The sequence below is a fragment of the Micropterus dolomieu genome, linkage group LG21, assembly GCF_021292245.1.
Source record: "Micropterus dolomieu isolate WLL.071019.BEF.003 ecotype Adirondacks linkage group LG21, ASM2129224v1, whole genome shotgun sequence".
In the NCBI taxonomy this organism is placed as follows: Eukaryota; Metazoa; Chordata; class Actinopteri; order Centrarchiformes; family Centrarchidae; genus Micropterus; species Micropterus dolomieu.
In genome coordinates this window covers 13178511-13195257 of record NC_060170.1, presented here as the reverse complement: position 1 = coordinate 13195257, position 16747 = coordinate 13178511, and the positions used below count along the sequence as shown (strand labels likewise).

Here is a 16747-nt window from a genome sequence, read left to right as displayed (position 1 = left end):
CCGCCAAAGCAACAAAAGAGTGGCTGAAGAAGAAGCACATCAAGGTTCTGGAGTGGCCTAGCCAGTCTCCAGACCTGAATCCAATTGAAAATCTTTGGAGGGAGCTTAAAATTCGAGTTGCCAGGCGACAACCTCGGAACCTGAATGATTTGGAGGCTGTCTGCAGGGAGGAGTGGGCCAACATCCCTGCCGAAATGTGCACAAACCTTGTCACCAACTATAAAAACCGTTTGACATCTGTGCTGGCCAATAATGGCTTTTCTACAAAATATTAACATGCTGTTTGTCCAGGGGGTCATATACTTGTTTTTCCTCATCAGATGGTTATCAATTTTTATAAATTCATATGATGTGATTTTCTGGAATTTTCTTTGGGATTCTGTCTTTCACTGTTAGAATGTACATATGATTAAAATTATAGATCGTTGCATTCTTTGTAAGTGGGCAAACCTGCAAAATCAGCAAGGGGTCAAATACTTATTTCCCCCACTGTATGTGTACCATCGGGTTCCTGGGCACCTCCCTGACTAAGGCCATTCTCCCTCGATCCCTCAGTTTGGCGAGTGGCCAGCTCTAGGAAGAGTCCTGGTGGTTCCAAACTTCTTCCATTTACGGATGATTGAGGCCACTGTGCTCATTGGGACCTTCAGTGCCACCCTTCCCCAGATCTGTGCCTCAATACAATCCTATATCTGAGGTCTACAGACAATTACTTGAACTTGATGGTTGGTTTGTGCTCTGACATGCACTGTTAACTGTGGGACCTTATATAGACAGGTGTGTGCCTTTCCAAATCATGTCCAATCACCTGAATTTACCACAGGTGGACTCCAATCAAGTTGTAGAAACATCTCAAGGATTATCAGTGGAAACAGGATGCACCTGAGCTCAATTTTGAGTGTCATGACAAAGGCTGTGGATACTCATCTACATGTGCTTTGTTTATACTTATTTTATTTTATAAATTTGTAAAGATTTTAAATAGACTTCTTCTATATAATAGACTTCTTTCACGTTGTCATTATGGGATATTATTTGTAGAATTTTAAGGAAAATAATGTATTTCATCCATTTTGGAATAAAGCTGTAATATAACAAAATGTGGAAAAAGTGAAACGCTGTGAATACTTTTTATATACACACACATACATATTGGCTAAAACATGCAAAGCTACAGGCCATTAAAATTGCATTTAGAGGTTATTCAAGTGAATACCAGTTGTCACACAGAAGTTGACCTCTGACCTTTTGTGGGATCTGAGCGAGGGCTGAGGCGATCATGTTTCCATTCTCTGTAGTGATGTTCTTGATGAATGATCCCAAACTGAAGACCACGATGCCAGCGTCTCCAGAACTCTGCACAAACTTTTCCATATCCTGTAAGAAGAGTAACATTATCTCATTGTAAACCAACCAGCATTTTATTTTATTTCCTCAGCATTTTAATGGCTCATTCTCTTCATTGTTTGTCAGGAATACTGTGGAGGTGTAATTAGATGTTAGTAGGCCTGTAATAGTGGAGACAGCCCTACCTCTGGTAAAGGTTTAGCAGGTCTGCAGTGGATCCCACCAACAAATTTGAAGTTAGGAAGGAAAGGGCGAGGGAAGTCAAAATCCCAGTAGGTTCGCATCAACCAGATGTCTGCTCTACCCATCACTTCACAGGCACTGGTGGGTGTTCCTGTCACAACGCAAAAGTAATGGATGACAGCCGCCCATTGAAAAGTATCACCAATACTTAAGATGAGATGGCTAATTTAAAATGTTTATTTACTTAAATGTCAAATTGTTGACAAATGTGACTTGTGAATTGCAATTGCATTAAACAGTGGTTCTTGTAGCTGAGTTACTCACCTTTGACTTCAGAGTAATATTTATCTAGTTCTTTCCAAAAAATATTATCGATCCCAAAATCCTGCAGTGCGTAGAAGAGGAAGTTCCACACTCTCTCGGAGAAGTCCATCTTGTCAGTCAGTTTGCTCATTGCGCCGGGGACAAAGGAAGGTGGAGCTGGTAGCTGACCACACTGTCTCTCCCAGTTATGGGCTAGAGAAAAGCGCAGGGAGAAGACCAGGGGGATGCCCAAAATCTCTGCTACTAAGTCACTGCCTGCATAGAGGGGATCAGCCAGGAGAAGATCATAATTTCCCTCCTTCAGCTTCTTCATGATGGTTTCTGATTTCACCACGCCGTCCAACTGCTTCAAAGAATACTGCAGATCGACCTTCATCATTTCCATATATCTGATGTAAATCTGCAAGTAGCTCATATGATCCATCTCATACATGGAGAAATGAAGGAACTCTTCCATGAACTCCTCAATTACCTCCATAGAGACGGAGACATTGAAGGGTTCGTAGCGAAAGCCGGAAGGCTCACTGCTGTTCATGAACATCGACACGCTGGGGACAAGAACCGTCACCTGGTGTCCCCTGTCGATCAGTGTCTCCAGGACATGCTTCATGTTAATCCAGTGGCTGCCTTCAGTGTACCACACCAAAATGTTCCCTGCATTTGTGCTCCATGTCACAGAAAGTACCAGCAGGACACAAACAGAGAGACGCCGTCCCAGCTTCATGGTGCCTGTTTGTCACTGGGAAAGTCTGCTGTCTCCCGATCCTTTTTAAAAGGTGCTCCTAGAGAAATAATCATTAACTAAACAAAGTAGAACTCTGGCTTGTAGCTCCTCTTTGTGCTGCATAAACCCTTAGATAACAGACCCACCTCAAGCAAGTGGTTGGAGGTAAAAGGGTAGCGGTTGTAAAGTTAACACTAGGCCTATTATAAAACAAGGATAGTCTCTAACCTGTACCTACTAGAAATCCACAAAATGAAAACAGACTTCAGATCCCCAGATTGTACATGTTAGCTATGGAGTGGGTAAAATTACAAAAGTTCAATGATTTCAGGTCAAGTGGACACACTTGCGTAATCTCAGGAAGTTGCCTGTGCAAGAGTTTGACGGACTATATTTTGACTGAGGAAAGGCTGATTGAGAGCAACTATCCTGCCCTGAACCCTGAGAAATCTGTTTGTGCCATTCTTTTTGCTGACAATAAGAAATGCAACGCAGACCGCAGGTAAAAAATCATCTGTCAACTATACTTCCTAAAAAGACAATTTAAATTATTTTCATATTCTCTGGAGGGCACACTTAATCTGTGCTGTACTTGCAATGAGGGATTCTTGTCTCTGCTCTCTGTGCGGGCCTATGTAGGCAAACACATATGCAAGGAGCAGTGGAATTACCACTTATCAAGCACTCATCAAAACAAAGTGCTGTAGGTTGAAAACAGCTTACCTCAGAAATCTGATAAGAGGATAAGCTAATTAACCTTATTTTCTAATTTTCTTTTATTTATTGTAATTGATGCAATCACTCACATACTTTTATTGCATAAGTCACCAAACAGCAATTTCACATCCATGTCACTAGAGGGCGCATCACCCTTGGGTTGTGTAGGATAATAGTACCCCAGGCAGCACTGAGGCAGAATAAATCGTCCTGCTGTGAGGATAACACCAGCTAAACATGTGTCTCTTCTATTCTTTATCACAGGCAGGACTGAGAACCTACTGCCACCCTGACCATCAAGTTAGGGAGGAAACAAAAGTCACAAAGTGCTTTACATGGTTGGACAACAATGTCAACCTTTCAGGGCAGAGGCATATACAATCAAGCAATTAAAATGATACAAAGTTTAAGTGGAAGAAGATCCCCACAACAGGGATGACAGTAATAATAAAAAGGTGAGTATATCATAGTTTTATGCTACAAAAACATCCCAAATGCTTCAAAATGTTTACTATACAGCTTATACCATTGGAGAATTGTGCCAGGTGGAGTGGAGACCCACAATTGCTGTGAGGAATTCATGGGAGCACCTAGATGGCAGGTGCTTAAGGTAGGAAAAGACTGAGAGATTATTTCATCAGTTGATTTTCTTGTAAGACTTCCTCAAATATGCCAGCGGGTAAATGTCTGATTGATTTATATTTTTTATTTATAACCTGTATTCTTTTTTCGTCAGTTGCATGTCCACGATTCCCTTAACCCACATGGGTTGTGTCAACCGTTCTCAGATAGATTGTGGTTTACTCCTTGGGTTGTGATCAGCTTTTTTTGAAGGGCTCAGTTTGAAAATCAGCTTCATGTTAAGCACTAAACCCCAACTCATTTGTGATAATTTTGTAAGAATCCACAATTAAAACTAGTGAGAGATGCCCACAGAAATTCTGAGTAATGATATTAAAATTAACATGGTTTTAAAAGAAGACAATTTAGTGCGGTTAATAGACAGAATTAAAAACACGATATGTTTTGTTATTTGTTCCAAAAGGATTAGCCTACTGTATATTTTAACCCTTCAGACCATTAATTGTTACTAATTACTACGCAAACACCCGTGCCTGATGTAGTATTATCAATTATCAATATTATCTAACAAGAGCAGAATGAAATCCCAGCTAATGAACATTCAGCTTTTAATATCAAATTGGCCTCAGATTCAGTGATGCAAATGATTGCACACCTGTCAGCAACTCGAGCATTTATTGATCATACATGCATATTTATACATATTTTGGAAAGCAAACACATGTTTGTCTATGGACAGGTTAACAATGGTTTAAGGTTCAGTCAGTCTAGCCTGAGTTTATGGTTACAAAACGTGTTGAACAAATAGCACAACAAAATCATTCCTCTTTACCATGAAAATAACCACTCAAACAACACAGGAGATTCACAACAATACTGGACATTGTAAACTAATTTTTTACCCAAATTAGTTGTTTCAAAGCAGTCAGAATAACCCATCCCAAGCCACTAATTATCACACAGTCCAAGGCATTGTGGTTACATTATATGCTTTAGACAAGCAGGAAAACCAGTGAACTGTTATATAAAGGTTGTTTTTTCACCCATCTGTTTACCAACTACATTTCAGTTCCATCAGTTACTCAGCCTTTGTGTTTGTCTTTCCCTTTCTGCCACAGCACCTCCTGAAGCAGAAACTGCAGGTCTTAATGAAGATCAATATCAAGAACAGTACAATGGCGAGGAGGAAGGCCACAACATCCAGGCTGTGATACTCGTACCAGGTGAGCTCGTGGGCCTGAACCCTCAGGTGCTTGGCCCCTTTGTTTCTCATGATGAACTCGATCCAGAACACCGCCTCATCCAGAGGACTCATTGGTCTGGCATGGTGGATACTGGACAGCCGCATGACGTTCTCCTTGTACCTATGAATGTGGATATACAGGAGTGAAAATGTGGATTAATGCATAATGTATTTTATATTTTTACTCTTCAATTTCTTTGACTCCCCAAGAATGCAGATAAAATGGAAAAAGGAAGTTGTATTTTTTAGTTTCACGTATTTTAAACTTAAACGCTAAACTAAGTGCAGATAGGTAAGATAACTCACGATTTCTCGTTGATGACAGCATTGACTGCATCTCTAAGGTCCTCGGTCTTCATGGAGTTAAAGTCTACAGTTACTGCAGCTCCCTTAGCCTTCATATGGATCATGTTGTCTGGCTGGTCAGCGAACAAGGGGATACCCACCATGGGAACACCGTGGTAGATGGCCTCATAAATCCCATTTGTGCCACCATGTGTGATGAAAGCTCTGGTCTTGGGGTGACCTGATAGGGTACCAAAGATCATGAAATATATAGAGTTCAGAAAGTGGTCATACACCTTCATTTTTTTTTTTTTTTTACATTTTGTTATGTTGCAGCATTATGCTATAATCTTTTAAATAAAGTTTTTCTCTCATCAATCTACACTCGATACTCCATAATGACAAAGCAAAAAAAAAAGATTTTAGAAATGTTTACAAGTTTATTTAAAAAGACAAAACTGAGATATCACACCGACTTAGATATTCAGACCCGACACTTAGTTGGCAGCAATTACGGCCTCGAGTCTTATTGTGGATGACGCGACAAGCACTGTACACCTGGATTTGGGGCTTTTCTGTCATTCTTCTCTGCAGATCTTCTCTAGCCCTGTCAGGTTGGATAGGGATGGGTGGATGGCCATTTTCATATCTCTCCAGAGGTGTTTGATTGGGTTCAACACACAGACACACCCTGTCATATTGAACTTGGCGAGCTAGCAAAAGCTCATCACTCAACAAACTCTCAAAAGTGCAACCACATCAGCAGATGCAAGGCACAAGCTCATTGTAGACTGGACAGAGTTAGATATTCAGTTAGAAAAAATGCAGTGTGTAAAGTGTGTAAGATTTAGTGGCATCTAGCGGTGAGGTTGCGAATTGCACCAACTTTCCAGTCTACTACAGCCACCTAACCTTTCAAGGAGCATAGGACAGCTACAGCACAAAAGGTGTCTCTTCTGAGACAGCTGAGAGTGGCCAGTCAAGAAATGTGGTTTCTTTAGGTAGATATATTTAGAAATTATATTTACTTAATTATTCAGTAAAACCATATTTTATTGTGACTTGGCCACTGACAGACAAGCCAAGAGTCTAAAACGCTCTCACTGTTTCTGCACCATAGTCCATTATAAACCACACATTAGGTAAAGTTCATACAAACATCGACAGGGGAAACACATTCATTCTCTCTGTGATTATGGACTCTCGCCAAAACTGCCCGCCAGCAGTAATATCTGGCCCGCTGCCAGACTATGGTGCTTTGATAGCGGCAACAAACATAAATAAATAAATACTTTGATAGCGGTGCTGAAATAGATCTCAGTCATGGCAGCAACTGTTACTCACATAATCACTTCCTCTTTAGTGGTTTTGCCTACAAATTAAGAACACGAGAAGCTTGTTTACTGTAATGCTGTAGTTGTAGTTGAACTGAGCTTTTACTTTGAAAAATTCTAAACAACATTAAAAAAGTCTGCAGCCTGCTTGACACACCTCTGAAAGAGCTGTCAGAGAACGTGATTCCCCTAAATATCCTCTGCCTGGAGATTCTCGGGAAATGAAGCTTGATAGGATGTGGATCAAACAACGAAACAAAAACAGTGCAACACATGCCGTGATCTGAGAAACATCAGCTGCAGAATCCAATTGTTGAAGAGAGAGAAAAAAAAAAAGTTCAATCAAACACTCAACCCTTGAGTTGCAAGTTGTGTGCTTTACTGACTGAGCTAACCAAACAACATGTCATCAAAAGTCAATATTATGTCTTATATTGTCATCCATGAAAATACTGCTCTGATGCAAAACGTATTTGCAGACCCCTAGTGTCTGCAATGCCTGAATTCTACCAGAAATAGAAGAAGAACATAGTGACAAAACGCACTCTGTAGCGCTGTTTTTCCATTTTCTACTGTAGAAACATGACGATGCCATGTGGCGACGTCCATGGAGGGGGTTTCCACGGTTATATAGATATAAATGACTCATTCTAAGGTAATAAAAACATAATGGTTTATTATGTAAGGTCTGTATACACCACTGGAAACAGTAATGGATATTATATTACATTTCTGTCAATAGATCCTCAGAAATATTACACACTGGACCTTTAAAAGCTACGTAGCTTTGAGCAACATATGGAGGCTGTCCTGCAGAGGATCCGTATGAAGAAATGATCAGTAATCAACAGTGGTAGTAACATATTTAAAGGAGACCTATTGTGCTTTTCCATATTTTATGACTTATCTACAATGTTAAACACTAAAATAAAGTGGAAAATGACCTAGAATCACCTACTGCCAATTAAAATACGATATAGGCCTACTTACCGCCACCAGCAACCGCTGCCTCCACAGTTGCACTGTCTTAATGACAGCTCAACAATCTGGGGAGCGGGTGTGTTGCAGTTCTGGCTCTCGGACCGAAACCGCAACACAAAAGCCCACGGTCTTGTGTCGCGGTTTCTGTCTCGGTTTCAGAACTGTTACAGCCCTACTCGCACAGTTACCCTCAGTTTTTACTGCTCTGCAGCAACAACAGCCTGGTAACATGCTTCAGGTCTTGGCCAATCAGTAGACAGTGGGCTTTGAGAGGGAGGTGCCTTAAAGAGACAGTATCTACAGCTTGTTTCATACAGAGGCTGAAATGAAGGCCTACATAAAGGACCAGCGTAAGATAGATTTTTTTGATTTGGAATCATGCAAAGCTGACATACGGGAGTCACAGAACTACAATAGGACTGGAAATGCAGTATAATAGGTCTCCTTTAATAGGGGACAATTAAAAGTACATGACTTGCAACAATGCATTTATTGTGAATTCTCCTCTAATAGATAGTATTAGTATTTTAAAATTCTTAATATCATTGCAGATAAATTAGAATACGTCTATATGCATATTTGCATGATACATCAAATTTATTGATACCGATCCAATTTGTAATAATACTGAGTTGTTGAAATTTTATTCATCCACAACATGATTACACACTCTTTCTGATGACAAAATGTGCTTAAATTACACTGAACAAAATTATAAATGCAACACTTTTGCCCCCATTCATCATGAGCTGAACTTAAAGACTTAAAGATCTATTTCTCTCAAATATTGTTCACAAATCTGTGTTAGTGAGCACCTCTTCTTTGCCGAGATCAAGATGCTGATCAGACATGCATGCATTGTTATTGCACAGGTGTGCCTTAGGCTGGCCACAATAAAAGGCCACTTGAAAATGTGCAGTTCCATCACACAGCACAATGCCACAGATATCGCAAGTTTTGAGGGAGTGTGCAATTGGCATGCTGACTGCAGGAACGTCCACCAGAGTTGTTGCCCGTGAATTAAATGTTCATTTCTCTACCAAAAGTCGTCTTCAAAGTCGTTTCAGAGAATTTGGCAGTACATCCAACCAGCCTCACAACCGCAGACCACATGTAACCACACCAGCCCAGGACCTCCACATCCAGCACCTTCACCTCCAAGATTGTCTGAGACCAGCCACCCAGACAGCTGCTGCAACAATCGGTTTGCATAACCAAAGAATTTCTGCACAAACTGTCAGGAACCGTCTCAGGCAAGCTCATCTGCTCGTCGTCCTCATCGGACTGCAACTTCGTACAGCCATTGAAGAGGAGTGGACAAACATTCCACAGGCCACAATCAACAACCTGATCAACTCTATGCGAAGGAGATGTGTTGCACTGCATGAGGCAAATGGTGGTCACACCAGATACTGACTGGTTTCCGAACCCCCCCAATATAGTGACACTGCACATTTTCAAGTGGCCTTTTAATGTGGTCAGGCTACGCCCACACGAGTATGTGAAAATGCAAAAAAAAATTGCATTTGCATTTTCACACATTGAATTTCTTTTTCTTAAACACATTACATATGTGGAAAATTATAACGCTGTTATAAGCTTCATGAATAAATGACTGCACCAATGAAGGAACATTTTAATTTTAATGTCAACAGTCAACATGTAAATGAAACAACCCTTGATTTGTCTGCTATTGGTGGACACTACTAATGCACAAAGTAATTAAGTTAATAGTGGATGCTGTGAAAACATGACTTTTTGGAAATCTTTTCGGTGACATCTGACGAGTATCATTTACTGTTGGTATAAAACAGCGTAGCAATATAGCCACCTCTCTTTTGGGTTGCCCTAAGAAGGGGGGTTGAGTTTATCACCTGCAGAGCAGTGTTATTTTCGTCAGACGAAACTAAAGGAAATATATTCGTCAACGATGCGTCAGACTTCATCCAGCCAGAGGGAAACATCACCTGACCTCTGCGATCTCATGTACCTGGTCCGCCCCACTCCCTCTCTGGTACAGATTGTATCGCAAGTACGACTGACACGCTGTGAACGGTTCGTGATTGTTCCCTCTGGCTGGATGAATATTACACATGATCCATGTGGGCCTACTACCACAGCGCCACGCTACTTTCTAAATTCTTCCCTCTCACGGAGAAAAGAAAGGTCAGGTCGCCAACACAGCCGCAGCTGTTGAATAATAAAAAAATATTATTATTATAATAAGACAAACATGCCTGATTCTTTCACAGTCAGCCCCAGGCCTACATGCTTGCAGCTATTAATGATTCAGCAGTAAGAATTAATCTGTCCCCCTCCTCTCTGTCACGGGAAAAAAAAAACTGAGCTCCCCTGAAAGCTATGTATAGTTCGCACATTGATGTGGTTATAAGATTTTTGGAAAAAACACCACAAACTTGGGACATTAAGGTAAGTTAATGTCTCCTTTGTAATAAAAATGAGGACAAAGCTAACTCTAACTCTATTTTGGTTACAGCAGATTGACCAAAATGCTAATCAAAATTATACTACTGATTTAGAAAAGAATAAAATGATGGTTGATGACTAAAACTAGACTAAAATGCTTTTGATTTTCTAAAAGCACTAAAATACCTTCAAGTCAAGTAACACTTGACTAAAAAAATTGTATACAGTGAACTAAATATGACAAAAACTAACAAGGACATTTGACACAGGACTAAGACTAAATTTTAAAATGGCTGACAAAATTAACGGTATTCTTTAAAAAGAATTACAGATAATATGGATTTTACACAACTAATTAAAGGTCCTACCAGAATAACTATATCCTCACAGACGCAAATTGAATCACTCAGCTTTGAAACTGCTATGATATAAATGAATGCCATGATTTTCCCGCATTTTACATATTGTTTGACAAGCTGGGCACAGGCTAACAAAGTCACTCGAAAGTCTTTATAAACATACTATCAAAGTTTTAGTTCAGAAACCTAATAGTTTTCACACCTGTCAAATCTTAAATACCCATAGACTTCTGAGTTGGGAAAACTTGGCCACTTATAGTAACCTTTGTCTAGTTTATAAGATATTGCTTAGCACTATCCCACCTCCACTGAAGAGATTTGTTATGCAGAGAGCAGGCACTCATGTCACCAGAGGTATCACAAGAGGGGATTGTATCATTCCCACTCGAAAAAGTGCTTTTAGTCAGTCAGCGTTCTCTGTAACAGCATCTAAACAATGGAATCTATTGCCAATGCTGATAAGAGAAGCAAATACTTATCATTCTTTTACTGGTCAGCTTAAGAACTGGCTAATTCATAATCAGATATGTGCACATTAGACTACTGACTGCCTACTGAGATTTGTTGCTTGTTTGCAGATTGTCTTTTGTCAGTCTTTTTAATCTCTCTTTATGTTTTGCCTATGTTGTGTGCTGATATGTTGTTTGTTACTTATTGTTGTGTGTTGTATCTGTAACAAAAAAAGTATATAATTATTTGCCTATGTAGGCGTGCCGTTTATCATTATTATTATAGCAATGAGATGAGATATGATATATGGTGGTGGTGGTAGTAGTATATTTATATTTTTTATAGTTTCTGTTTTGCTGGCCCCCACAATATATACACTATATAATTTAATGTTCATTTGAAGTAGTACTCTATAATTTATAACAAATCAGATAGTTTTCTGTAGTTTTATACATTTGACTCTTCAAAACTCAATCAAAAGTTTAGTATATTTTGCTATACTTTTGTTCAAAGTACTATTTATAACAAGGAAAAGGTTTAAATTGTATTATGTCATGGTATCTGGGTATGGTCTCAACATAACAAATTTTAGGGATAATCTTTGTTTATGTTATGCATTTCTTAATATAAGGGGGAAATAAATATCGGCATATCGAATTTTCATCCATCCATCCATCGTCAACCGCTTATCCTGTGTACAGGATCGCGGCAGGCTGGAGCCAATCCCAGCTGACATTGGGCGAAAGGCGAGGTACACCCTGGACAGGTCGCCAGTCCATCGCAGGGCCACACATAGACAAACAACCGCTCACGCTCACACGAAAGAGGCCTCTCATTGCCTACAATAAATATCTACTTCGACACCTTGAAAAGTAGCTCACATCTAAGGACAATTTAGGGCCACCAATTAACCTAGCCTGCATGTCTTTGGATAGTGGGAGGAAGCCGGAGCACCTGCAGAGAACATGCAAACTCCACACAGAAAGGCTAGGGCAACCGGGGTTTGAACCCGCGACCTTCTTGCTGTGAGGCCACCCCATATCGAATTTTAAAATCCAGTATCAAAATCGGTATCGGACTTAAAAATCCCATATTGGTCACGCTCTAGTAATAACTACTGCATGACAAAATATATTGCCTATGTAGGAGAGTGTTTATCATTATAATAGAACTTTATAATTGTAATGACATGAGTAATATATGGTATTATCATTGTTAGTAGTAGTATATTAGTATTTCTTATTTATAGTTTCTATTTAGCAGGTCCTTAAAATAGGCTACATACACTATTTCTTTTAATGTTCATTAGTAGCAGTACTTTATAGTTTATAATGAATCTTTAAATCTTTTTTGTAGTTTTAAACATTTGACTCTTATTTATTAAAATTTTAATATATTTTGTTGTACTTTTGTTTAGCATTTTGTTACCTTGTTGAGGTCTCATAACAACAAATGTTAGGGATAATCTTTGTTTATTGAAATCTGTATCAGTCTTAAAATTCCCACATCGGTTGGGCTCTAGTTGTCACATAGAGATTGTCTTCTGACCTTTTATGGAATTTGAGCGAGGGCTGAAGCGATCATGTTTCCCTTCTCTGTAGTGATGTTCTTGATCAATGATCCCAAAGTGAAGACCACGATGCCAGCGTCTCCAGAACTCTGCACAAACCTATCCTGTAAGAAGAGTAACATTATCTCATCGCAAACCAACCAGCATTTTCTTTCCTCAGCATTTTAATGGCTTATTCTCTTCATTGTTGAAAGGGGCCGTAGAATAGAAAACTTACCATGAAGACATACCATGAGCCTCAGTCTCCATTGTTTCCTCCTGCATATCTAAATCTTGCGCATCCCAAAAAAAAAAAGAAAAAGAGAACCTGGCGAATGCCAGCAAAAGCTACATGTTATGTAACATCTGGGATGTTTACGCCCCCAAAGTTACATAGACTAGCCCACGTTCCATAGTTAGCGGTTATATGAGCTCATAGAGCCACAGCTGTAGGACTCAAAGAAATTTTATGATTATGAAGGAAAAGTAAATATTTTCTGGTTTTAACTCTGATGTCATCTGGCTGCTCTGCCTCAACTCTGTGATTTATGAAGTTTCTTAATGGACAAATAGCTTTACTTGTTGCTAACCAGTGAGAGATTATGATAGTAGGATTTTTGTATTACTCAGGGTAACCAAATTTATTGTGTTTTCTTATATTTATAGTTTAAAAAGGGTAATTTAAAGTCACGGTCCAACACCAGTAACATATAAACTCCGTAAATCAGCAAAAGTGGAGGCAGAGCAGAAGGAGGACATCAGAGGGAAAATTTCAGAAGGAATATTTTCACCATCAACTCTGATCCATTTTCAGTAAAAACCAGTGAATTAAGTTGTGTTTTTGTGCAGTAATCAGTGAAGGCTAGTCTCGGATAGCAGGCGATGCAAGTGAGCTTACAGAGAGGGGGGCCTTAAAGAGACAGTAGCTAAGAAAGAGGGTAAAATAGAGGTGATGAAACAGTGGACAGTAAAAGAAAAATATGTTTTTAAACATTACAGCATGTAAACATTTTCTGGTAGAAACCCTAAATACAAGTATGAACCTGAAAATTAAAATTCTACGGCACCTTTGAATCAGGGATACTATGGGTGAGTAAAAAAACATTAATTGGCCTGTAATAGTGGAGACAGCCCTACCTCTGGTAAAGGTTTAGCAGGTCTGCAGTGGATCCCACCAACAAATTTGAAGTTAGGAAGGAAAGGGCGAGGGAAATCAAAATCCCAGTAGGTTCGCATCAACCAGATGTCTGCTCTACCCATCACTTCACAGGCACTGGTGGGTGTTCCTGTCACAACGCAAAAGTAACGGACGACAGCCGCCCATTGAAAAGTATCACCAATACTTAAGATGAGATGGCTAATTTAAAATGTTTATTTACTTAAATGTCAAATTGTTGACAAATGTGACATTGCAATTGCATTAAACAGTGGTTCTTGTAGCTGAGTTACTCACCTTTGACTTCAGAGTAATATTTATCTAGTTCTTTCCAAAAAATATTATCGATCACAAAATCCTGCAGTGCGTAGAAGAGGAAGTTCCACACTCTCTCGGAGAAGTCCATCTTGTCAGTCAGTTTGCTCATTGCGCCGGGGACAAAGGAAGGTGGAGCTGGTAGCTGACCACACTGTCTCTCCCGGTTATGGGCTAGAGAAAAGCGCAGGGAGAAGACCAGGGGGATGCCCAAATTCTCTGCTACTAAGTCACTGCCACCGTAGGCTGGATCAGCAAGGAGAAGGTCATAATTTCCCTCCTTCAGCTTCTTCATGATGGTTTCTGATTTCAGCACGCCGTCCAAATACTTCAAAGAATACTGCACACTGAACTTCATCAGACTGATGAATCTGATGTAAAACTGTAAGTAGCTCATATGATCAATCTCGTACATGGAGAAGTGAAGGAACTCTTCCATGAACTCCTTTAGGAGATCCATAGAGACGGAGACGTTGAAGGGTTTGTAGCGAAAGCGGGAAGGCTCACTAGTGTTCATGAACATTGAAGCGCTTGGGACCAGAACTGTCACCTGGTGTCCCCTGTCGATCAGCGTCTCCAGCACAGGCTTCATGTTAATCCAGTGGCTGCCTTCAGTGTACCACACCAAAATGTTCCCTGCATTTGTGCTCCATGTCATAGAAAGTACCAGCAGGACACAAACAAAGAGACGCCGTCCCATGGTGCCTGTTTGTCACTGTGAAAGTCTGCTGGGGCCTGAAAATAATCATTAACTAAACAAAGCTGAACTCTGGCTCGAATTACCTCTTTGTACTGCAAGTATTAAATAACAGACCCAACCCAAGCAAGTGGTTAAAGGTAAAAGGGTAGTGGCTGTAAAGTTAACGACATTAAAAAAACACAAGACTAGTCTCTAGCCTGTACTATAAATCTACAAACAAGGTAAAAACAGACTTTATCCCCAGATTGTTCGCTGTGGAGAGATGGAGTCAAATGACACAAAAGGATAATGAGTTCTGGTAAATGGGCTTGGACACACTTACGTAATTTGAGGAAGTTGTGGGTGCCTGTACAAGAGTTTGACGGACTACATTTTGACTGAGGAAAGGCTGATTGATCGCAACTATCCTGTCCAGAACCCTGAGAAATCTGGTTGTGCTCTTCGTTTTGCTGACAATAAGAAAGATGTGTATATTATAGTTTTATGCTATAAAAAAAATCCCAAATGTTTACCGTACAGCTTACACCATGAGATGTCAGGTATTTAAGGTAGGAAACGACAGTGAGGGACTATACCTAAACTTGATTCTCTCGTAAGATTTCAGTTTTGAATAAATGACTGCACCAAGGAGAGGGACATTAAAATTAATTGTTTAAATACTTTTTGTTTCACATGTAGGGAGGGCTGTCTGTATCATGTAAAGATCTATCAGCATACAACAAACTCATAAAGTGGATAGTTACTGGATGAGGAGCCTACGATTAAAATTATGAAGTTACTTTTTAAGGCAGGGTGCATTTTTTATGTGGTTAATTTTGAGATGTTGGTGTATTTTGTTTCCATATCTTCTTTTACTCTAAGGAAAAGAAATCATTAACCGGCGGAAGTTCTGAGGTGAAACGCCCTCAATTATTTTGTTTATCCTTTTCACCTGCAGTGCCTTGTCAAATGCATGCAAATTAGCGCGTTAACGACTAATTTGCATTCTGATGACGTTATTAGACACAGATTTTGCTGTATTTACTTGTAGTGTCTTAATTCAGTACCAGCGGTATAGTTACCATATATACAGGGAATGCAGTTGCATTGGGGCCCGCGGTAATTACCTCTCATGTTAGTATAATTTAAAGATCAGTGTTAATAACCATCTCCCCTAGCTGATATCATACCATGCAATTACTTTTCAAGGTGTCGAAGTAGATATTTATTGTAGGCGGTGTTAGGCCTCTTTCATCAAGGTGTCTCTGTCTCACACTTGATGTCATTCATATTCATTTACAATACAATGACATTAAATACTTTTACACACAAACACTCCATTGCCACATAACTCTGACTTAGGTATGTCAAATTAAGTTTAAATAAGTAAATAAGGGTGAATTCATGGGATTTTATGTTAAAGATGTGCATTCTGTGGGCCCGCACAGAATTCTAGGTCATTTTAATTAATTAATTAATTAAATTAAATTAAAAGCACAATCCACACAGAAGAGTAGCTAGCTAGTAAAGGGACAGCAACTGGGAAACAAGCCGCATCTGAAGAGTGAAAATGGCACAAGAACTGACGAAGGTGTTGTTTGTGGACAACAACTGCATTGCTGCAAGCTTTGGGGTGACGTTAGTCTGCACAGTTTTACTGCTTTTCGTAACAATCCCAGTGACTGTGGGCTCTGCAGAACGATCTTTTTCCAAACTCAAACTTATAAAATCTTACCTGAAGAGCTCACTGGAACAGACCTGTTAAATGATTTAATAAAAAACCTTTCAGAGCAAAAAGCTCAGTAGAGTGCATCTATAATGTGAGTAAAACTTGTCTAGTTTTAGGAAGTACCACAGCACTGAGACTGCGTTATCGCCGACAATTATTTTATCGCGCGTTAACGCAGTTTTTATTTTATTATTATTAGTCTGAAAGTCCCCTGCTCACTGGCTCTGAATACACATACAGTCAAACCATGGGTCACAGGAGGGGCGGGATGTTGATCAGCCTGCAAATCGCCCACCCAAACAAGCAGTGGAGGGAGGCTTCGGCAGACTACGCTGTCATCTTTTTTCCATAATTTTCCACCCG

General features: G+C 39.7%; 1 protein-coding gene, 1 long non-coding RNA gene and 1 pseudogene across 3 annotated transcripts in view; 1 reads left to right on the top strand and 2 right to left on the bottom strand.

The window, feature by feature from the left end:
• LOC123959802 (UDP-glucuronosyltransferase 2A1-like) overlaps nt 1-2590 on the bottom strand; it is a 10531-nt gene extending 7941 nt beyond the window's left edge. Inside the window, exons 1-3 of one of the 2 annotated variants that reach the window (XM_046034090.1) lie at nt 1855-2590; nt 1533-1681; nt 1246-1377 (exon numbers count right to left, since the gene is read on the bottom strand). In XM_046034090.1, the coding sequence (XP_045890046.1) occupies nt 1246-1377; nt 1533-1681; nt 1855-2578 (1005 nt within the window). In that variant the 5' untranslated portion in view covers nt 2579-2590. The remainder of the gene's footprint in view (nt 1-1245; nt 1378-1532; nt 1682-1854) is intronic. The other variant, XM_046034091.1, reaches the window with a different exon arrangement.
• LOC123959804 overlaps nt 1-16747 on the top strand; it is a 33786-nt gene that overhangs the window by 10843 nt on the left and 6196 nt on the right. The window contains exons 3-5 of the long non-coding RNA XR_006822394.1: nt 3560-3750; nt 3841-3905; nt 4996-5100. This is a non-coding gene — a long non-coding RNA (uncharacterized LOC123959804). The remainder of the gene's footprint in view (nt 1-3559; nt 3751-3840; nt 3906-4995; nt 5101-16747) is intronic.
• LOC123959803 lies at nt 4542-15629 on the bottom strand (annotated as a pseudogene).